At 37.6% G+C, this 23,141-nt stretch overlaps 1 protein-coding gene across 1 annotated transcript in view; it reads right to left on the bottom strand.

Moving 5' to 3' along the window:
* Positions 1-22,857, bottom strand: part of ITGB6 (integrin subunit beta 6) — a 31,715-nt gene extending 8,858 nt beyond the window's left edge. Inside the window, exons 1-11 of the mRNA XM_054381382.1 lie at positions 22,797-22,857; positions 21,923-22,002; positions 19,317-19,521; positions 18,066-18,312; positions 17,060-17,225; positions 16,373-16,534; positions 15,491-15,586; positions 9,828-9,917; positions 4,174-4,308; positions 3,542-3,959; positions 2,433-2,655 (exon numbers count right to left, since the gene is read on the bottom strand). Of these exons, the coding sequence (XP_054237357.1) occupies positions 2,433-2,655; positions 3,542-3,959; positions 4,174-4,308; positions 9,828-9,917; positions 15,491-15,586; positions 16,373-16,534; positions 17,060-17,225; positions 18,066-18,312; positions 19,317-19,521; positions 21,923-22,002; positions 22,797-22,857 (1,883 nt within the window). The remainder of the gene's footprint in view (positions 1-2,432; positions 2,656-3,541; positions 3,960-4,173; positions 4,309-9,827; positions 9,918-15,490; positions 15,587-16,372; positions 16,535-17,059; positions 17,226-18,065; positions 18,313-19,316; positions 19,522-21,922; positions 22,003-22,796) is intronic.
* Positions 22,858-23,141: the final 284 nt, after the last annotated feature.

The following is a 23,141-nucleotide window of genomic DNA, read 5'->3' as shown; positions in this document are numbered from 1 at the left end:
CTAAACAAAAGGTCTTGTGCTACGGATACAATACTCCTCAGAAATATCATAGGTGTTGACAACAACACCACCGCAAAACCCATAACAACAAAAAAAGCCCAACCAAAAAAAATCCCAAAACAAAACCAAAAAACCCCCACCTGATTAAAGGTATTGTGGATATGCTCTTTCTTGTCCTCTTTTCTTTCCCAGCTTATTAGCTACCAAACAGAACCCCCAGGCAACATTATTCCTGTTGGTCTATCAAAGACATGGGGTTACTCACACATAACATTAATTTTCAAAAATAAATATTCTGAGCTGAGCTCATGCTAAATACCAGTCGAAGGAATGCCTATCAGATGAACAATATCTGAAATAGACTTCAGAGAGATCAAGCTGGGGCACCTACCATAAATCTTCTTTTGTGGAAAGTCTGTTGAATAATGTATTAAGACACTTTCAGGTGTCTCAACAGATGTCTCTTGAATATGATTACTTGTCTCAAGAATTACTTAGATCCTAATTATACTAATGCAATTCGTGGCAAAATTGTTTACTTAATGGTGAAATGACTGGAATATTATTTAAAAACACAGAGTCTAAATCAGTTCCTTTAGAAGACTCTGAAATTACTGGAAATTCAATGTAGATTTTAATAAATCCAGAGTTTATGCATGGAAAAAGGAAACAATGAATATGATTCACATATGAACATTCTTGATGTAAAATGTATCTTGCTTCTTCTTCATAAATAGCTTCAGCCAGATTGAGGTGCTGAGATTCTGAGAAGCAGCTTGAAGGACAGACTGCTTGAAAAAAAGAAAAGACAAGTGCAGCAAAACATTCCAAAAACCCTGTCCGTCTCCTGTTGCGCTGAGTTACATATATCCATGGGAATATGCTTATCTTCAGAGAACGAAGATGACCTTATCACTGGCTCTGGAGATGGCAAATAGTGAAAGGTAATGGGATAGCTTCTATCTCATGGAGAGAAATTCAGTGCTGTTGGTGTTTTTGTCGTATTTGTCATGTTTCTCGAACTATCGTTCTTTTTCTCAGCTTCCTAGCCATTGCTCTCCTTCCCCTCTGACCTGGTCTTTCAGCTGTTCTGGTTACACTACCCAGGTATTCCCAATCTTCTCTCTCTTTTGGCTTGCCTTGCCTTGTGTTCTAGCAAGGGAAATCACTGAAATAGAAAAGATCTAATGTTGCATAAAATATGCATGTTTAAACAGCTAATGTAAAGCCCACTGTGTAACTTCAGATTTCTTATTCTCTGCCAAATCAGGCACAGCAAAACAGCAGCACTGTCCTTCGTGTTTGGAGCAGTTTCACGCAGGAGTTCTCTTTGCTTCAAGCTTTGAACAAACCGATAGGTCAAATTTAGCACTAACAGAAATGATGGTTTAATCATGTGCCACAGAATAACTTCTCATCTCAGATGCAGTGTAGGCAGGCATAAAAATACAGTGGTGCTGAGCTAGCAGTGGAGAGAAATGGGCCTCAACTCTAAGTAAGAAACCATGACATCATCATGAAACATTAACACAATTTACACTGTCTTGGTGCTCAGCAGGTGAAACCAGGGTCATTAATAACATATATTCTGTGAAACCTAATTCAGCTTCTAGCTTAAAGTTCTACTGAACACTGCTCATTTAGAACTGACTTTAGTCCTGCAAGAAGAGTTCATGTAATACAAGCATAAGCATGGGTGGTCAGCTGAGAGTCAGCATACTTAAAGTGGTCAGATTTATGTCACACATATTTTTGGTTGCTTTTTCTCTCATGCATCTTAGCATGCACCATGCATCACAGCAGGAAAGCTACATACATTTTGTATGCTCTGTGAACAGAAGGCACTTCACCATTGGCAATTTATCATCAATGTACATGACATACAGCTACCCATGGATTTCATCCCCAGACTATGACCTAGTTTGACATAGCTAAGGCTTTATAATTCAGTCAAGCTTAACTGAATTTGGACTATGAATTTGCACATGTGTAAAGCTTGAGCAGACAGCATGACTTTATTAATTCATATGCCTGAGAACTGTAATAAAAATGCTAAATTTTTCTGAGAATCCTCAGTTTTGCTGTAGCAGCTATACTGGGGTGTTTTTATTTTATACTATGGACTAGAAGGAGGTTCATCTGTTTTTACAAGGCCACCATTCTGATTAGTCGTACAGCCAAGGACAGCAGTGAAAGTGTGATGTTTTACTTGTGCTGATTGAAGGTGATTAAACTGTTTTCCATAAAGTTGTTCAGTACAAGAGATAAAGGGTTGATGCACAAGTTAGGACTGCCTCTCAAGTGGCAAGGAAGCTCTTGGGTTCTAGTCTGTAAATCCAATTTCAAGTAAGCAGTAAGCACACTGCTGAGACACAGTAGGAAATACATATCTGGCTGAAAGAAACATCAGAGACATGAACCTATGACATTACCTCCTGGAATTACAAGGGTCACTGCAGAGAGGGCACTTCTCACACGTTTGGCCCGAAGCACCTGGATGGGTGCAAGCACACGACCCACAGATGCATTCACCTCTCCCACTGCACAGTGTCCCATCCTCAGCAACACAGGCACTGGTGTCAGTCGTGCAATTACAGTATTCACCAGTCCATCCGCTGTGGCATGTGCATTCCCCACAGTCACAGTCACCATTGCCTGCAAAAACATTTATTATACTTCAAATCAGGCTCCTCATAAGAACGATGCCCTTAAAAAACATTCTCCATACTAGCAGATACTTTCCCCTGTCCAACTCTTCTCACTCTTAAACATCTTTCTTCCTCCCCCATCACTTTCAACTTTAAGCCAAAGAATCACCTTTTTTTTTGCTTAGACTGGCTGTAAACCAGTGCAGCCCCATTCTCTACATTGGAGTTCTCCACATAGATTTTATCTCCTGACAGTGCACAACCTAATGGGTAAATCCTCTTTCATTTATTGCAGCATGATTTCAGCCTATCTATTCAGCACAGTCTCATTGCCAGTTCCTGCCAGTTTAATCCTTATTCCCATTGTTTCAACAGAATCACTTCTGGTTTATAATGGCATAGTCCAGGAAAAAGAAAAAGTATTAATGCAGGTTTTCAAATTCTGACCGTATCTTACTAAGATAAACTAAGAATCATTGAGTTAATTGGGTTAAATTATGAAAATACCAGAATTATCCCCAAAGTTATTAACTAAGATTAATTAATTGAGATTGATGTGCTCTGATAATTATGTCAGAGTGAAGTTGTACACTGCCTAACACTGATGTATGTCAATATACTTAAAAATCCTTGGAGCTACAGTCATGTACAGCCATTAAAATTTTGACTCAGGTAGCTGATATGATCCAATAAAGCCAGCACAACTTAGAGCAGCTATGGAATGGTTAAAGGTGTCTTAAGTCTAAAGATCATTCAGAAATAGTAAATTAATAGTAAAATAGAATTGATTGAGATGGAATATACAAGGAAACTGTAGATTCACAAGCTCATAGCTTGAATGAGACAATAAAGCTCTAAAATGCAGATGCTAAAGTAGTGCCAAGGGACTGTACCTCCACACTGGAGCCCTCTGTGCCTCACACAGGAGAAGTCATCGCATTCACAGCGTGGCCCGTACACCTTCCCGTACAAGGATGAGTGGCAAACGCACTGCCCACAGTAGCAGTCACCTCTGCCACTGCAGGAGCTCTGCTCTGCTGAGCCCTTGCAGGAGCTGGTGCCGAGGGAGCTCTCGTCACATTCACAGCGTGGCCCCACGTACCCTGGGCTGCAGACGCACACCCCGCACTCAAATGATCCTTTCCCTTGGTTGCATTTTGGGCTGTTCATCTCAGCCTTTGCACGACAGTTACAGCTGCATTGGGGATAAATTTCCATTTCCAGCGTGTCACTGAGCCCCACTGGTTTTATCACAATGTGCCTTTTGTTTTTTTCACAAGAGGAGAGACTTACAGTCACATTGAAAGACACCTGGAACACAAAACAGTGGCAGTTTAGAGCTGCAGCACACGTAACTCTGCAGAGTGCTCTGGAAGCACGTGCAGAGGATAGAACAACAGGGTTGTAGATACCACCTACTGTTTTTTAACTTATTTGGAGGAAAATTAACAAAGAGCAAACTCTCTACCTTGGTGTCCTCAATTCTCTGGACTTCATGTCTATCAAGAATTTGTTCTTTACTTACTGTGTCTCCCACTTTCACATGAGAACATTTCCTCTGATGTGGAAAAATGGTGCCATTGTTACAGATGGCTGTGAAAGAGAGGCTGAGCCCTCCTGTCTCCCCCAAGACCTCCAGCTCCACCTCGGACCTCAGCTCCTTGAAGGAAAAAGGTGTGAGATGAATGGAGTGATAATACTGCAAAGTACCCCTAATGCTCCATGTCAGTGTAACATGGACTGCAATGTATCCCAGCTTAGGCAGGAGTAAATTTGTGGGTTTGGCACTTCACATACAGACTTTTCTGTTGCAAGAGAAATGAGGAACAGGCCAAACAACGCAAGCGCCAACAGAACCATCTTTCAGTGGAAAGCAATGCTGGTATCAGTTTAATATCCCCTGTCACGGGACTTATTTACTGCCCTTGCAGGAGAAGAGATTCAATGTTTTATTAAACCATCTTTCATCACTGACTGATAGAGGTTCTCCTTTAGCTCTGGTCTTACAGAGAAACAGATTCGTGTCCCTGATTGCATTGCTCGTGCTGGGCTTTCCCTGATTAGCAAGCCTATGTCAATATTGCTCCCTCTTTATCTCCCCTGATAGAATAAAACCTCACAATCTCATTGCAGGGCAGGCTCTGAGCTCAGATTTGGCTCAGTGCAGGACCTCTGTAAGTTAGCCCAGCATTTCCAGTGCCAGAGCCATGAGCTCCTGCAGCTAAGGGGACTCACTCCCTTCCTTTTTCCTCCTCTTGACGGAAATTCCTGTTTCATGAGCTATTTTTAATTGTATTCAGCAATGTTCTCATTTCTTGTATCGATTTGTCCAATGAAACTTTCATTTCTTAAATGAAAAACTGACTTCCTGAACTCTCTCATACCAGGTTTGTATATTTAACTCTTTAAAACATTTTATAGCAACATTGCTTAAACAGCTTAACCTTAATCCAAAACCTATGGCAGACCATGGGGAATTCCCTATGACTTCATTGGACTGTGGAGCCAGCAAATGGAAATTTTTCAAAAGTACCTCAGTAATTGCTGAGCAAAAGTCTCACTGACTTGGCTTTGTGCTCTTGCAAGCCTAATTGCTTTACAAAATACCCCCTGCACTTCAATCAGAGCATGAGGAGCACACTGACATTACTTCAGTGAATCACTCTAGTAAAGGCGTTGGGTGATTCACCAGAGTAAAGGTCTGGTAGGGTAAAACAAATAGAATAGGTATAAACCTGCATAAACAACTACTCCCTGTCCTTTGTACATGTCCTCAGTTCCCTGGAAATTTGTCTTAGGGTTGTGTGTAGAATTTCTGTAACATCTTTTAACCTGGAAAACCTTGCCAGTAAACCAATACAAGACCTGACATGCAAGACACATTCATGTAATACCCAGAGCTCTTTCCAGCATGCAGCCAGGGGAGCAAAACTGTGTTCCAGGCAACAGATTTGTAATGGTGGTAGCTCTAGATATGCCCAGTTTCCCCTTCACATTCATTTTAGACTTAGGTACTTGTGCTACTATTGAAATAATGCAGAGAGTCTTAGATAACAGTATGTTTGCCATAGCTGGAGTCTCAGAAAAGGACTAAGTATAACAACCCTCCAGATAAAACTACGAATGTTGATATGTGCTAATATTATAGGAAATATCACCAAGTAGTCCTTCTTCCACCAGCTCAAATACAGTGCAACTCTGAAAGAAAATTAAAATGCTCTTGAACACCAAGTCATAAGACTTTGAATCCTGATGGCTGTGCTGTGTCACTTGAACACACCTTGCTGTTGTGTGAGGTCAAAATATGCACATTACACCACCGAAAACGATTACCTAAACTGTGACAAACTCCGTTTTCTTAGATCTTAGATACCTGTCAAGACTTCTATGCTGCTTGGCCATAGCTTGGGGACAAATAGCTTTAAGACATTCACAGAAAAATACCTGTGGTTCACAAAAGTTTTTTGAATGAAATAACAGACAAAGCACTGTTACAAAGTTGATTTTTAGTATATTAGTTCTTTGCCCTCATTTTCCTATAAATGAAAGAGAGAGAGAAAGAAAGAGAGAAAGAAAGAGAGAAAGAGAGAGAGAAAGAGAGAGAGAAAGAGAGAGAGAAAGAGAGAAAGAAAGAGAGAAAGAAAGAGAGAAAGAAAGAGAGAAAGAGAGAAAGAGAGAAAGAAAGAAAGAAGAAAGAAAGAAAGAAAGAAAGAAAGAAAGAAAGAAAGAAAGAAAGAAAGAAAGAAAGAAAGAAAGAAAAAGAAAGAAAGAAAGAAAGAAAGAAAGAAAGAAAGAAAGAAAGAAAGAAAGAAAGAAAGAAAGAAAGAAAGAAAGAAAAAGAAGAAGAAAGAAAGAAAGAAAGAAAGAAAGAAAGAAAGAAAGAAAAAGAAAGAAAGAAAGAAAGAAAGAAAGAAAGAAAGAAAGAAAGAAAGAAAGAAAGAAAGAAAGAAAGAAAGAAAGAAAGAAAGAAAGAAAGAAAGAAAGAAAGGAAGAAAGGAAGAAAGGAAGAAAGAAAGAAGAAAGGAAGAAAGGAAGAAAGGAAGAAAGGAAGAAAGGAAGAAAGGAAGAAAGGAAGAAAGAAAGAAGAAAGAAAGAAAGAAAGAAAGAAAGAAAGAAAGAAAGAAAGAAAGAAAGAAAGAAAGAAAGAAAGAAAGAAAGAAAGAAAGAAAGAAAGAAAGAAAGAAAGAAAGAAAGAAAGAAAGAAAGAAAGAAAGAAAGAAAGAAAGAAAGAAAGAAAGAAAGAAAGAAAGAAAGAAAGAAAGAAAGAAAGAAAGAAAGAAAGAAGTAAGTTGAATTTTTCTCAGATTTGAAAATCCTGGTATAATTTTAACCGAACAGCCTGATATCTGTCATAATGCATCTTAGCCTACAGATCTGCAATACAGAATTATGCAGAATTCAATATTAAATAAAGCAGGCAGAAATATGCTTGAGAAGAAAATGAATCATACTTGGAAAGAACACAAGAACTCCTTGCAACAAATATTTTGACAGCTCCGACTTTCCTAACTTGCTTACTTCCTCTCTGAAGATTTCAGATAGTAACACATGGTGAATGGTATTAGCAAACCTTGTGTTTGTACAGCAAGCAAAGAAGAAAGCACTTCAAAAGCGTTAGAAGATTTAGCCTAACTCTACTCTTGGCTGGCAAGTAGTTATTTATTCTGTTTTCTGAATGTAAAGAAACAGAGACAGAGGGCATTGGATTACACTGCTGAGAGTATCATGAAAAGTCTCTGACAAAAATGGAATAAGGTCTTCGGTTTTGCATGTGACTTTTAACCGTAAGCCTACCCTCATTTCCCTGCTCCCAGTCCAAAAGAATGCAGATGTCTTCACTTCTGTCAAATAAGGTGGTTTTCAGTGTTTCCTGCTTGGAAAATTTTCAATCATGAAGCAATAAGACTGTTAGCCTTTAAGTTTAAGTCTAATAAAACGGGCTGTAGTAAATTTTGAGTGTGACATGTTGCTACTTGCACAATTTGTACATCTTGAAACACATGTGGGATTTTAAGAACCTATGAGCAACTCTGGTGCATGGTCCAGACATGCTGTACCTGAATGAGAACACATGGAGTTACGGCTTGGAGGCAGGAGCACAGTTCCTGCAGCTGCCTCTCTGCCACTATGGGAGAGGACTGAGCACCAAGCTCAGAGTGCCCCTCCAAACCCTGCCCACAGAAACAATGAAACCAAGACCAGCTGAAGCAACCCAGGAGCTGCACAAAGGTCACTACTGACAGCTCTGAAAGATGATCTACTCAAAGCATGCAGCAGCTAAAAAGACAAAAATGTCCTGGGTGTCATAAGCAGGAATGCTGAGAACAAAGCAGATGGCATCCTTTTGCCTCTGTATGAACTTCAGCATGCCCTGTTATGCATGATGCAAGCTCTTCTGGTCTCCACATCTCAGGAAGGACTTGTTGGAGTCAGGGAGGGTAAACAGAATGTCAACTAAAGTCACCAAGGAGATGGAACATCCAAGGAGAGACTTCAAAGGCTGGGATTGTCTAATTTGGAAAGAAGAGTGGAGGGAGTGGAAGGTGTCTCAGTGGTAAAATATTATGAAATCATGAAGACATCAAGATAAGGTAAATGCAGAGCAGTTATTCACCAAACTCTGTAAAACCACAGCTAAGCTGCATCCAGAGAAACTTTAAAGCTTAGGGAGTAGTTCAAAACTGTGTCTTGACGCAGTGCCAATTAACTTTTTTTGGCCACAGAAGGCAATGGAGACTGAAAATATCTGCAGGATCAAAAAGAGAGTAGAAAAAAAAAGACTCATGGACAATAGGCATTCAAGCAGACACCAAAGGGAAAAGGCAAGGATGCACTCTTCAGCTTTCTATTGTCCCAGCAAGGTGGAAGGTGATGTGACACTGCAGTTAAAGGAAGCATCATTCTGTACTTACAAATGTGCCAGGTCACAACATTGGGACAATTATTTTGATTTTCCATTATTTACTGGACAATACAATGGTATTTCAATGGTCAAATGTAGGAAGTGGTGTCTGTATGTTAGAGTGCCAGCCTCAAGAAATCCTGATGAGTCTAACAACAGATTTTACTTCAGAAATAAAATCCTGCTGCCACTGGATGCTTAGCAATAGCTTTGCTCATGTAAGGATTCCCCCTCCTTATGTATTACAATTTGTACACTCCCAATAGCAACCTTAAAGTTTGTTGCATATTTAATTTTTCATAGGACAGAGAGTCCTGTGGTATTTTGCATCTAATTGAAAAGACCACCAATTGTATTGATGAGAGTTATAAGAATTCGAAGAATTTATTTTGCCTTCCTGTCATCAAGACCAAAATAATTTTGATCTTAATGATGCTCATCTCATTCAGGTGATAAAGGGAAGAACAGGAAAAAAATAAGGAAAGAAAGAGAAGCTATTTGCAGAGAGTTCTTTGGCATTGTAGTGAATGTGTAGAGCAAGGGTGTAATAAATGGGAGCTGAAATGGAAGAGAGAAATCTATGGTAAATCAGTATATATGTAAATTAATATATCTGTGTAAAACATGTAAAACTGTCTAAAAACATTCTTCTGACAGAAGAGAACCAGGCAGCCAGGATGCATTTTTACAAACAAAGCTCCGAACAACAGTGCTGTGCTTATGTTCCTGTCATCTTTACAGTTTTTCTTGGTAATATCTAAACAAACCCATCTCAGCTCCTACATTCTTGCTTTCCAAAAACCTCAGAACAGCCTCACAGGGGCAGCATCAAATTGCTAAAGCAGAGAAGAGCACTGAACACAGGATAGTGCTTTTTTCCCCAGAGAGTCCTGCAGAGCAATTGTACATCTGCCATGGTGACAGCTACAGATTGTAATACTGTTGAGGTATTGAGCTAGGAGGCCTGAATGCCTATATTAAAGCAGGCTTAAGAGTAGGTGTGTTATACAAGGCTATGAAGAAGGCAAGATAGATGAGACACTGATGCAAACTGGGCATTCCAGCAGATCTAGGGAATGACAGAAGGTTACAGGAATTTTGTTTCCATGCTCACTTAGTCCTCATAAGGAATGAAACTTTTGCTGTTAAGGTCAGCATTTAAGCATAAAAAATAACGTCCTTGTAATCAGTGCATAAGAAGAATCAAAAACACCGAATTGCGATCTGATTCAGGCAGTGCAGACATGCAGGAAGAAAACACATCATAATCATCTTACCTGATATGCAGCAATGATCAGCTGGAGAATATTCCCAGAATCTTTCTGTAGTCGTCCAACAGTAGCTCCAGGAATAAGCTTTGCATAGTTCTGAAAATATAAAAAAGAATTTTAAAGGACACAAAAGACTAGATGACTAGAAGCTACCATATGGCAAACCCCAAAATATATTGAAGCCAACTAAAATAAATAATCATGACATTTAAAGGACCCTTGCAGGCTCAGTAACATATATCCTGCTGAAAAAGTTCTACAGAGAAGTGCTAATTTAATTAAAAATTAATGGGACCTATATTGTTAAATCACCTTTGTGTGCTTGGAAGCCTCGTATTATAGTATTTTCCAGCTCTAATTTCTCGAATGAAGAAGGAAGAAATATTCTATCAACAGTTGTGCTTTTCTTTAATAAACATAACTAAAACCAGATCCAGCTGCCCTACTGCTGTACTATTTGAGAGCCTCAGGCCCTACATTCAGTAACAGCAAGCAACTGAGCATCTTGAATTCTGATTAGTGAGGGCACAGAACTTAAGAAGATTAAACTAAGGGCTGCAGAAACTTTGAGCAAAGGCCCTTAAAAAGCTGCCACTGGTTTACATTTGATGTACCACCTCACACATACCCCAGTGGTCTGTGGCTATGATTGATGGTATGTTGACTTTACATTAATAATGGAGTGCCGATTAAATGATTTATCTCAGTGATGATTTTTATTTCTTCTTCCATTAAATTTCACCGTTACACTAACATGACATCTAGCACTTAGATTTTAAACATGCTCAATTAAAATTTATCTTGCTTGATTGTTTCCTGTGTGAAGTTCTGTTATTTGTACCCTGGCCTTTGGAAAATAAGAAGTGTCCATGATTAAAAAAAAAAACCAAACAACCCAAAACCAAACAACACGCCAAACCCACAAAACCCAAACCCCAACACATTGTAATATTGATGCTTTAGTTTTTCCCCCCCTCAATTTACAATATCAATGCTATTATTTTAATTAAAAAAAAAATCCAGAGAGCTATTAATAAACTTGGGTAATTCAATAACTTGGATAATTCAATACCTTTATATCTCTCTTATACTTCACGTCTTCCAAGCCCTGTGATTACTTTATTTATTATGTATGGAATACTTATCATTCATTCGATTTCTAAAGTGCTATTGTAAATCAGTGGGATTAACTGCATTATATGTTACAGCTGGTGAGCTTGCATTCCTGACTCCTCCTGTGATTAGTGCTCTCTCAAGGATTCTTAGAATATTGAAACTCCATTTTGTACACTTGGACTTTTCCGGAGGTAATTATAAGAAAAGATGATAAAACTGGAATTTAAAGGCCAGCACCCTTTAATCTATGGTATGCAAAACAAACAGCAGGGATATACTGTTCTGAAGGCTTTGGTCTATCTTTTCCCTTTGAACAAAAATTTTCTGCATGGTGATACAAGGATGATGTTGCAATCCCAGCCCTAAGTGTGTATTTCTAGTCCCTTGGTTAAACCCTACATTTTAGCAAATATTTCTGTTTCATTATTAACAAGGTGAGGCAGATTGATGCTTTTATAGTGTTACTATTGTAAAACAACCAAAAAGATACCATCAGATGTTATCTTTTAGCAAGTATTTACTAAAACGTGAACTGCCGTTTTGTAGAGGCACTCTGATGCATGCTAGTAAAATTTGACAATTATATATTTGAGTTCAGTGGGGTTATGCCTAACTTTTAATAGTGTAAATGATGGAAGAATTTTCATTATAAATAGAGTATCGTGCCAAATTTATATAAATAATTTGAAATCCTGTACAAATGTGGAGACTGGAGTGGTTTTAGCTCCATTTTCAGTATTGAAATGCAGTCTGAAAACCCCAATTTTCCAGCCACATTCTCCTGTGATGAAAGAAGGAATGATCTGTCCAAAAGAGATCAGTGTAAGTTTCAACAGAAGATTAAAGAGGGATTCTTTCCCCTTATCTAAATTTGAGTAGATTTTTAAAGAATTTTGTTTGAAAACACATAATAACAACAATAATAGCAACTACTTCATGAAACCTTAAAGACTGCTGTTTTCTTTTCTACCAAAACAGGATTTACACACTTTGTCAAAATATCATTATTATAACAATATTCACAGATGCTTTTTGAGTGAATAGCTTTCATAGAATAAAAACATTCCCTGCTGCTTTGGTAAGACTCAGCTGAGACTGATGATGCAAAAAGTTAGACATATATGAATATATTTTAAAATACTCTTTTTTGGGGTGTTGTGGGGGGGAAATAATTTAAATAATCTCAAATTATCAGAGCTCAGTGTAAGGAACTTCCTCCTCTCTCTTGCATTCGGTTTTGAGTGGCCTTATAAACACAGCCTTTAAAGTTCATGTGGTCAGGGAGAGAACCAGATCTAAAGTTTCCCTCTCTCTTAGATTGCTGTGTAGTAGGTGGTTGCATGGAAAGATTAAAGATTAAACCCAGCTATGTTACAAGCATACATATTCTGTGCTTGTGCAATCCATCACATTTGTGTCTTAGGTAATAATGCATAATACATGTAAGTGGATAAACTGAAAATTCAGTTGAAGAGGATCAAGAGTATTAAATGACTGAATTATTTTTGTCTAAATTGCTGGGGATTATACAGAGCTAGAAATATATATATATATATGAGAGTCTGAACACTGCACTTAAGAATAATGGAATCTATCAAGTCTATTTAAAGAGGTGCTTTCTATGTCCTCATGGTCATTTTAGTGCACCTTTGCCCCTAAGAAATGAATCGTAAATAGCAATGATCAATTTGGGGATCTGATATAATTAGATGTTGAGTTTAAGTAGATTTGAGACAAAATATTTGAGGAGAGGCTTTCCACATCAAGGGATAAATAAGTTTGGGAGGTTGTTGTTGTTTTTTTTTTTTTCCTGAGGGACATGGAAGAATTTTCATCAATTTTTAAAAAGGAGAAAAACACCAAGACAAGAGAGGTTTAATGGTGGTGCCCATGCACCAGTTTAGGGCCCCCTCCCAGATCGTCCAGGCCACTTGAGCAGTGGCCTTTACACAAGAATAACACTCAGTGACTTGTTTTCTTCTTTTTATGTTCTTAATCATGGATACCTGTTTATTTACATTTATTACAAATTTGAATCATGCAAATGAAAGTACAACACTATCGCCCTGCTTGCAGATTCTACATACACCTTTGAATGTACACCAGAGTGTGGAAAAACTGCAGTGTGAGACTTCTATATGATTTTTCTACTTTCTTTGACTGACTTTTCACATCACCTACAGGACAGAAAGCAGACCATATCAACTATAGCTATTCAATTAAGTGACAGAAAGCAGTGTTAAAAGATTAAAGCAGCAGATAAAATACATTGAATGGGATTACTGTATATCCTACAAGATAGAAGACAGTCACACATTTTCTTCCCTAACAAAGAAAGTAACAAGAGCAAACTGTTCTCTAGTTGGTTTAACAACAGGTTGCATTTTTTGTTAGCTATAAATCTTTGTTTAGTCTTCCCAGGCACCACCTGATAACTTTGATACTAGTGTAACACTGACACAGGGGTACTGAAATGGAAACTCCCTGATAAGAACACTCTTGGCCAACTCTGAGGGTGACCACTAGCAATTTCCAAGGGAAAATATAATCCCATACATAATAATAATAATACATACATAATAATAATACATAATCTATACATAAAAAACCTACCTCCAACCCACCTGCCAGAACAACCCTTATTTATACAGCTCCCATTAAAATAAAGAAAAATATTTCCCTTGTCATTAATTTTGGCCCTGTTGGGATAGCAATTATGAGATCTAGTGAAAGTAGAAATTCTAACTAATCTGTGCTATGACTACAGAATCCTACTGCATTTGTAAGTGATTGAGTTCTACTATTGTTGATCTAAATTTTCACAGTTTGGCTCAGTATTCAATGCACTCTTTAAAGAAGTACAGCAATCAGTGCTCCAAAAGGCAGAAGTTTCCTCCCTTGTCAAGATTGTAATCTGAGAATCTGCTTATGAAAGGAGTGTCTTTTGAAACTTTGGTCAAACAGCTGGAGTATTAGTTTCACCCAAGACAACTCCACAACTGGAATCAGTTGCAGAAGCACTGAGGAGTCTTCCCTGGTTACACAGAAGACAGAAATAGAAAAACATCATACAAGTGAATACCCCAAGGTACCTCATCTGCTCTCTCTGCTGTAACATAAGAACTTTATCCCTACCTTTGCTATTTTCCATGTGCTTATGACACCAAAGGAGCACCTTTCTTCTTATTCCTTTACTTACACTAGCAGAATCACTCTAACTGCCTCCCTTGCTACAACCCTGAATGAATTTCTCTCCCACTATCCCTCTTCAGGCAGTGATATGTGCCCAAGCAGCCAAGTTTAGGCTGCAAATCCCCTTATTATCCTCACTGAATTCTTATCTAGAATTCCTTTTTGCATGTGAAGATTACACTGAGCTGTGATAATTTGAGATTATTTATTTAAATGGTTTCCCATCCCACCCCCATTCCCCCCAAAAAAGAGTCTTTTAAAATACATTCACACATGTCTAACTTTTTGCATCATCAGTCTCAGCTGAGCCTTACCAAGCAGCAGGGAATGTTTTTATTCTATGAAAGCTATTCACTAAAAAGGCATCTGTGAATATTATGATAACACACATATCATAGATGCTACTGAGCCAGCAGCAGGACCGGGCAGAAAGGAAATAGAAATTGCTAGTATCCTTCTTATTTTATCTTAGAGTGCTTTTGTTCACATTCACTGCAAACAGCAGCCACTGGAGGCTTTGCCTCAGCTCACAGATAGAATAACCAAAAGGCCCAAAGCAGCACTGGGCTTCAGGAGAGCTTGTAGCTGTGGAGGCTGAAAACAGGTGCCTACACAGATGACTGATGGAGCTGCAGGTATGAATGATATTCAGCTTGTTAAAAATATGGACTTTGCATATCCATAACCACTACCCAGCTCCTGGCTCACATTTCCTGTGACATAACTTCCCAGAGCAGGGAATTACACCACAGCTCAGGCTTCCACAAGCCCTAAAGTCAAAAATTCCCATAATTAAGTGTTTTCCCTCAGTAGGCACAAGGGATGATAGGTGAAGGAAGAAGACTTTGTTCATAATGCTTTGTATTTTTAATCATTTTGCTAGTTCCCTCTTTGTCTCATTGGAAAGAAACAGAAACAAAGAAAAATTAATAAAACTCTCAGCTGAAAAAAATATCCCATGATCTCAGAGCAGAGCATGAATACAAGAGTGCTTTTCAGAATGTATTCTTGTTTTATAAAAACAAAAAAAGGCTCAACAGTCCTCTAGCCTTGTCAAATACAAGATACTAATCAATTATTACACTGAATAATTTAGCAATGCCTAGTGTGACAATCTTCCACTTAAAAAAATTAGTGTGATTCAACTTGAAATCAAATTTAAAGATTACCTAAGAACATTGAAATCAATGCATGAAGTACTTCCTAAGTAAAAGAGACTTCTTATAACAGAATTTCCCAGCCATTAATTACATAAATATCTCGCAGAACCCAGTCCTCAGCGCTAGCGTTACAGTATCAGCTGTGAAAAGGTGAGAACTGTAAAACAAATACTGATGCACTGAACGTTTTAGTTTGCTCACCTCATATATGTGAACTTGCTCATTCGTCACAGCAAAAATTAGCAGAACATTGTTTTGCACAAGTTTCTCAATTAATTGTCCAATTGTGGGATACTCCTGCAAACACAGGGAAGAGAGCCACGTCAACACATTTTTCACGCGCTCCCGGTTGCTAAACGCACATTTAAATAACCACAATTAACACTGTATTCCCTGCATATTGCAAACTATAATTAGGCACTAAATGTATACAAAGTAAAAGACAGTGTATAGAATCTCCTTGTGTTGTTTTTAAGGAAACCCCTCTGAGAAAAGTACATTTTCAGGCTCCATACTGGGACCTTTGGCTCAGTAGCATCGATGATATATATGCAATCCAAAAACCAACGATGATATATATGCAATCCAAAGACCAACACTGCCCCAGAATGACTGGGCATGTGCCTTACAGTGAACACCATAATGTGTATGTTTAGTATTTCTGAAGGCTGCAACTTAAGCTGTGAAGGTTCTCCTACATGAACAGTGTCCTACAAATTCCTAAACTCCTCCTCAATTGACACCCTTACAGGGATCATAATAAACAAAAATTTTGCCTTCCCTGCAGAAGAAAATATTAGCCAGTCCCATTCCATGTGTTTTCTGAGCCATCAGGGGAGTAATAAGATTTGTGCTTTATTTTTCTCTTAGTTATAATCTATCAACTCCATAATCTATCGACTCCTATCAGCTCTTTTCACTGAAATGTACAATTACAAATAAAAAAGATTACATAAAATATCTGGATTCCTCAACTTTAACACATTTCAGTCAGAATGGCATACTTGCATTAATTTTCTAAGTTGCTTGTGTTAATCTTTACATTTCCAGAGTGAGAGTTGTACAGAATTCATAGTAAATTACCAGAACAGTTGACATGGAATACTCATTATTATGGTCCAAATGACAGTTGCCATCATTAGGAATAACAATCCCTGCCAGTTTACTGTCCATCCCAAAATGGGAATCGGCATCACTCACAAACACCAGCAAATGAAGAGAATCGTTCCTCCATCCAATTTTTTCCTGTCATTAAAAATACATCAGTTTAGCAGGGTGCATTGCACTCACAGTATAGAAATGCAGCAAAAGATTTGGAGCGTAAACGAAGGAAATAATTTTCAAGGGAGGGTCAAAAACATCACAACATCCCCTGAGAGATGATGTTTGTGCCATTGTCTTTGGCTAACATTTTGTCTCTTGCGTTTAGTAAAAGGCTGACCATGTTCATGTCAATCTGCTTACTACTTTAAATAGAGTTAATTAAAAATATTTAAAGAAAAAACAACCAAGAAAACAGATGCAGTAATTATAAGGTTGTTTGTTGTTGGGTTTTTATCCCTGACAATTAAAAAGAAACACTAAAATATTGCAATATGTATGTTTTACTTCATACAGCCAAGAGTATTTTCACTCAAATCTGATGAGGCTCTTGAATTGCATTTAAAAAGTCTGGAATAATAGTGATCTGCTGATTTGAAACACAACCCTTTAATGCCAGAAGTGGTAATATACAAAATAAAGAATATTATACCTAGAAGTTTCATTTACCTTACAAACAGCTGCTTGCATAATTGCATCAAAGCCTCCTTCTGGAGTGTCTATATTAGCAGAGATTTGCTGCCCTTTCACAATTTCATTGAATTTTTCAGCATCATTTGTTAGTGGCAAAACATGTTTGTATCCAAAGGTGGGTAAGCACTCATATGGTACGCTTCTACAAGATAAACGAGAACAAGCTTACACATAATACAAAGTGGAAAAATCACTACAATGGCTACTTTGCAGGCCTATCTGGATTAGGTTTTGGTCATGTATCTCTCTTCTCTCTCTGAGACAGATGTAGTGAAAAACACAAGATAATCAGAGAGCATCCACTGAGGTGGGCAGTGCATAAAACCTGGGAAAAGCCTCCTAGAGCAGAGTAATTCAGCCCGATAACAGCATGCAGTCCTTGCCATGCTCCCTGCTGTGCCTTCTTAGGAAAGAACTACGGTTTGGGGGATACTCCTAGGCCTTCAAGGAGGGGAAAAAAAGAGGAAAAAAAAGAGGGGAAAAAAAAATGGGAAACCAACACTAATGTGTAAATGAAACTGCTATTCTGTATTGCATTTGAGTTTGCACCTGCTTAGTCAGATTATCAATAACATTCATATGTATAAATATAAATATAAATATAAATATAAATATAAATATAAATATAAATATAAATATAAATATAAATATAAATATAAATATAAATATAAATATTCTAGCAAATTAAAGAAAAATATGTAAGAATTCAGCATACCTGTTAGTTAACCCATTAAGCACGTTTGTAACTAGCAGCAAAAACCAAAGAGCAGAATCACTCCCAGATTCCTGTCTCCAAGCAATATAAGACTCAACAGAATAACGGTCAGAGTGCAAAACTAAAAGAAACAAATCTTGTTTCCCAAACTGACCCTGGAAGAGGGCAGAGGTTCTGGTGAGGCTGCTGAATTTAATTTTATCTTAAAGATTGCTATTATGACTTAAAGTTGGCATGCAAACAGATGTAGATATTTCCCCTGTCTACCTGCAAGGGTTGCTTATTTCTGCAGCTGTAGTTTTTATAAATGGTGAAACTGGTTTTTCAACAAAAGATCCAAACCCCAGTCTGAAGTTGCTTGTCAGTTTTGACATTTCTTTAGAAAGAGTTGAACCCAGCTCTTTGATTGTATTCAGATCATCATCCATGGAGGCTGAAAGATCCATGAGGTAATAGAGATCAACTGGATAATCTTCTGTTTGGCGAACCTTGATCTGTATTGTTTCTTCATGTCCTGTTAAGAACATGGGAAAATGGTATGCATATTAACACTTCTACACAGAAGTTACAAGATCTGCCAATTTCTTAATGAATTTATATATATAAATATCTCTATATATATGGTAAAAATTATCCAATATTTTAAATCACCAGTAGAATGAATAAAATAACTTCAAAAGTTCTCTGCCAATAAAAATCTGAAACGGGGGTTGGAGAATTAAAAGTAGTTCTAGTGATTTGGGATTTTTTCCTAACCTGTTCTTCAGCAAAGCCACAATCATCCATTATGAATGATTTCTGTGATTTTAAAAATAGTAGTTTTTTTAAATAATTTGAGAAAAATAGTAGTGCTTAAAAATAATTTCAGAAAAAATATAAGAATATCAGTTCAGCAGTATGGAGCTTTAGAAAATCCAGATATTAAATTAAAACTAAAGGTAACACTTACGGAATATAACTTGTACTTTAGTAAGGTAAAGAAAACCAGACTGTACACAAAGGTTTTCTTTTCAGCTCCAACACTAAGATAGGACCCAAGAGTGTCTCTTACATTTCTTTACTGCAGATTTTCTTCAGGAAAAAAAAAAATCACCTCTCAAGGACCCCAGAGCAGGTGTGGAGTGTTTCCATAAGCACCACTACCTTGTAAATCCTTAAAGCAAGGTTTGTACTGCCTCTAAAATACAGTGTGTGCTACACCTGGGGGAAGAGGCACAGGAGCAAGGTAGGGGGTTTCCATTCTCTCCCTGTGACTTCAGTGGCAAGAGAATAAAAGACCTAAAAAATATATCCTTACTTTTATGATGTACCCAACACTTCTAAAAGCATTTTGAACTCAGTTGAACCTAGTTTTCATCTGACAAATCAACTGATAATTTTGGACTCAGAGCAGGTTTTTTATCTTTATTTTGTCAAGAGTTTTTTTAGACCATTCAGTCTGAGAAGCTTCAGTATATGACAATGGCTGGAGAAAAAAAATAAAATTATAATCCCACATCTGTGAACTGAGTGACTTGCCTGGTCGCAGCCTGAGAGTTAATTTTTGAGGAGAAATTTGTGTGACATCAAAATTGTTCTTCTGGGTTGCTACAGTTAGGGGCTTGTTTCCGTGCATTTCTACTTCTGAAATGGGAAATTCAATCAAATTCAACTGGCACCCTTTTGACGAAAGGTTTTCTGGAGTGTCACACCTCCCATGAATTCCAGCCAAGTCTGTGTAATTCTAAAGCAAACAGGAAAAAGAATGGATAAGTTAAAAATATTTACTGACCAGCCACCAGCACCTGATTGACAAAAGGTCTGGGAACAGAATGCAGGGAACAGAAACAAAGGTGCAAGTTAATGCAAACTAATGCAGAAGGTGACCTAGACTGTGCAGAAATCTAAATTTGCCCTTCATGGATCATGTTACACAGGTGTATAATTAATGTAACTTACACTAATTTAGTATCCTGAGAGAAACTGCTCTATTGTTGGGGAATGGGAATTGTGCCGCTCATTGTGTTTGGCTTCTCACAGCACTGGTAATGATCACATAAACCTCCATGAGCCCCCACCCCCCCTGCCTCCGTTTTTTCTGTTACAGGATTACGGCACAAATTCATCAGTTCTTTCCTAAACACTTTCAAACTGCTGATGGAACATTTTTAAATAACAGAAGAGGTCTCACAGATAATAAACTCCTACAAATTTTGTGACAAACTGGCAAGGTATCCAGCATTCACTGTTTTTTTTTTTTTTTCTGACCTACTCTTTCTCCTCAACCTTTATTTAAGATGTTCACTGAAGCTGGTAGCAGATCCCTGTTGCTGTGCCCGGTGCCCAACAAGCACAGCAGCCTCCCTTTCTTGCTTCCCAGCACTAGCAGGGCTCCCAGTATGCTCACATCTATCTGGTTACATTTGGCCCAGCATCCTACTTGATTTTCTCTTTTCTACTGGATTTGGGCAAACAACCTGGGGTTCAGCCATTAAGCCACAAATATTCTCTGAATTCATCACTGAACAACTTTCCACCCAAAGCAAACCAAATTTACTTTAAACTTACTAAACCCAGAACTGGGACCTTTCATCACTGATGCCTGAAAATTATCAAGGATCTTACATATTTCGGTAGAAGCGATGCTGAAACAGTGGTTTGTTGTTCTACAGACTCAATCTGATGTCTTTGCTCAGGCAAAACTCTCAGCAACTGCTTCTTGAATTCAGTGCACATAAAATCAGGTACCATTATAAAACATTCACAGGGAGATCCATATCATCTTTTTTTAGTTACACATTTTGTAACTTTTCAAAACAAGAGGCAAACTTGTATTTCAAATCCAATTACAAGGTGTGTTTTTGTCCTAGGGCATACAGTGGTTTGTCTGGAGGCATTTGTGTTTACTCTGACACTAAAGCTCCTATGTCTTTTGCACTCTTGATGAGTTGTTCTTTAGCCAACAAGTGAATGAGCCTATGAACAAAGTAAAAAAAAAAAAAAAATTCACTACTCTAGTTTTAAATATTTTCACAGGTTGGGTTTTGTTTTGTTTTGTTTTAAATCAATTGTGTTTCATGTTTGTTTTCTGCAAATACATGGCAGTAGTCACAATTATGTGATCAAATTCCATTTCAAGAAAATCCTGGCTTGGTTATTAAGAACAAACATAAAAACTACTGTAAACACACTAATGTGGGTGGGATTTTTTTTCCTGTGGTATCATTTTTTGAAAGCCTCTATATTATTTTTAGCAAACGTTTGTTTTTTGGGTTTTTTTAAGTGCTGTTTGATCTTTTTCAGCTACTTCATAAGGCTGCATGTTGATCCAACCCTAGGTGTCAGTTTGCTATTAAAAATACATATATAAAAAAACCCATCAAAGATGTATATCTGAAAGTGTCCTGAAAAAGACTTACTTAATTTCTCTATTGTTTCTGGCAAGTTCTGAATCGTGATTGCCATATTGCTAACATCAATGAACTAAGACCCAGAATATTTATTATGAAGTAAGGAGATATGAGTTAGCATCACTTACAGGTGAAACTTTTAAAAGCAGAGATGCTAAGCCCAGGGTTACACAGAAAGTCTGCAACAGATGCATAGGAAACACAATCCAGATATTTTTTTTTAAAACCAGATGTTTTAGCCAAAACATTTACACCAGTATTGTACTAATTATCAACTGGACACTATTGTCATACTTAAAATCAACCACAGATTCATCATTTGTGTATGCAATCTGACTGGAGCACTTTCTGTTTACACTGTCTGGATTAGCATGTAATATGTAAAGTGTAGTCTGGTCTCTGATTTGATGTCTGGTGCTTCATCATCACTGCTGTGTGTGAGTCAGCCCTGATGCTGATGACCTGAGCCCCTCTAATAGCACTTTTCTTTCTGCCTGAGATAAGTTTTTGTGTGGTTGTTTTTTTTTTTTAACAAAACCCAAACAAACCCACAATGAATAATAGACCACAAAGTCTAGATTGAATTCCACTTTTGATTCCCAGCAAGGCTTCACCAAGTACTGCATACATTACAAAAACATGAGCTGACCCAATTAAGTCAATACCTCATCAATCAGAGCTACTACAAACACTTCAAGTATTGCTTTGAAATTTTTTTGATATCATTTACTCTACCTCTTGAAAACACCAAGCGCACTGCGGTCCGGAAAGCAAACAATCTTCACAAGTCACTGTGCTTTCCTGAGAACAGGTCCCTAGATTTAAATCCAAGAAGATAAAAGACTATTAATAATGTGGTTAATCATTCAATTTATGAAGAATCTTGTCGTTCAGGGAATGAGGGAGGTAGGAAATGCACACATTTAGCCATATTTAGGATTACTTATAAAATTCCTTCATAATGGAATTTCTCTTGGTAGAAGATTAACTCCCTAACAGAAATTAAACTCCCACAATTGCTGGCAATTAACATACTTTTGCATGCTTTATGGATGCCATTCACTGAGAACATGTTACTTGTTTTCTCTAGTGCACCTGATAAAAGAGTTGCAAGTGTTTCTGGAATGGTGCAGGGAACACATTTCCAACATAACCAGGGATATTAAAAGAAGCGATTTATATTTGTCCTGGACACCTAAAACTGCCTCACTTGGGTCTGTAGATTAATCTGATTTGAATTTATTGTGCAAGCATCCAAGAAGCACTCAGTCATTTGTATAGTATTAAGTTGTTCAGTGGATTTAAGTGTTTAGTTGTTTTGCTCAAATTTCTCTTTCATATATGTTGTGCTATGTAATGACCACATAAATTTTAGATGAATTTGCAGTTTTGCACTGAAGGCATCAAGCAAAACAAAACAAACCCACCAAACCCAAACAAAAACCGAAAACCAACCAAACAAGCAAAAAACCCCAACAACAACAACAACAACAAAAAAAAAATTGTTAAAGAAATTAAAAAAAGACAGAAAGGTATTTTGAATCCACTTCAAGCAAGAAACAATGCAAAAATGATTTTGAAATAGTTCTCCCTACCCCCCGAGCCTTACCTTGCACATAGTTATTTCTTTGCAGAAATAGGAAGCAGAGGCAAAGCAATTCAATCCCCATTCGTTTTCAGTGCTGACTGCGTGACAAGAAAGTATGAGCGTGTCAGTTATCGTCTGTGTAAAGGTAGAATGTCATAAAAATAGTACATTCCTAGAAGGGCTGTTTTCAGGGGGCACCTACACCAGATTGCGTGGAAACTTCAACCCTACAGCAACAGAGCATGAATAAAAGTGAAAACAAGAGCTACCTGGGCAGGTAAAGAGGACAAGCTTTGCATAAAGTAACATGAACATGGTTATCACTTCCTTGTTTTCCTGGACTCCTTATAAGGTAGAAGGGGAAAA

This window comes from Indicator indicator, chromosome 5 (assembly GCF_027791375.1).
Source record: "Indicator indicator isolate 239-I01 chromosome 5, UM_Iind_1.1, whole genome shotgun sequence".
Classification (NCBI taxonomy): Eukaryota; Metazoa; Chordata; class Aves; order Piciformes; family Indicatoridae; genus Indicator; species Indicator indicator.
The sequence above is the reverse complement of the archived record's forward strand: the minus strand, read 5'-3'. Positions and strand labels throughout refer to the sequence as shown.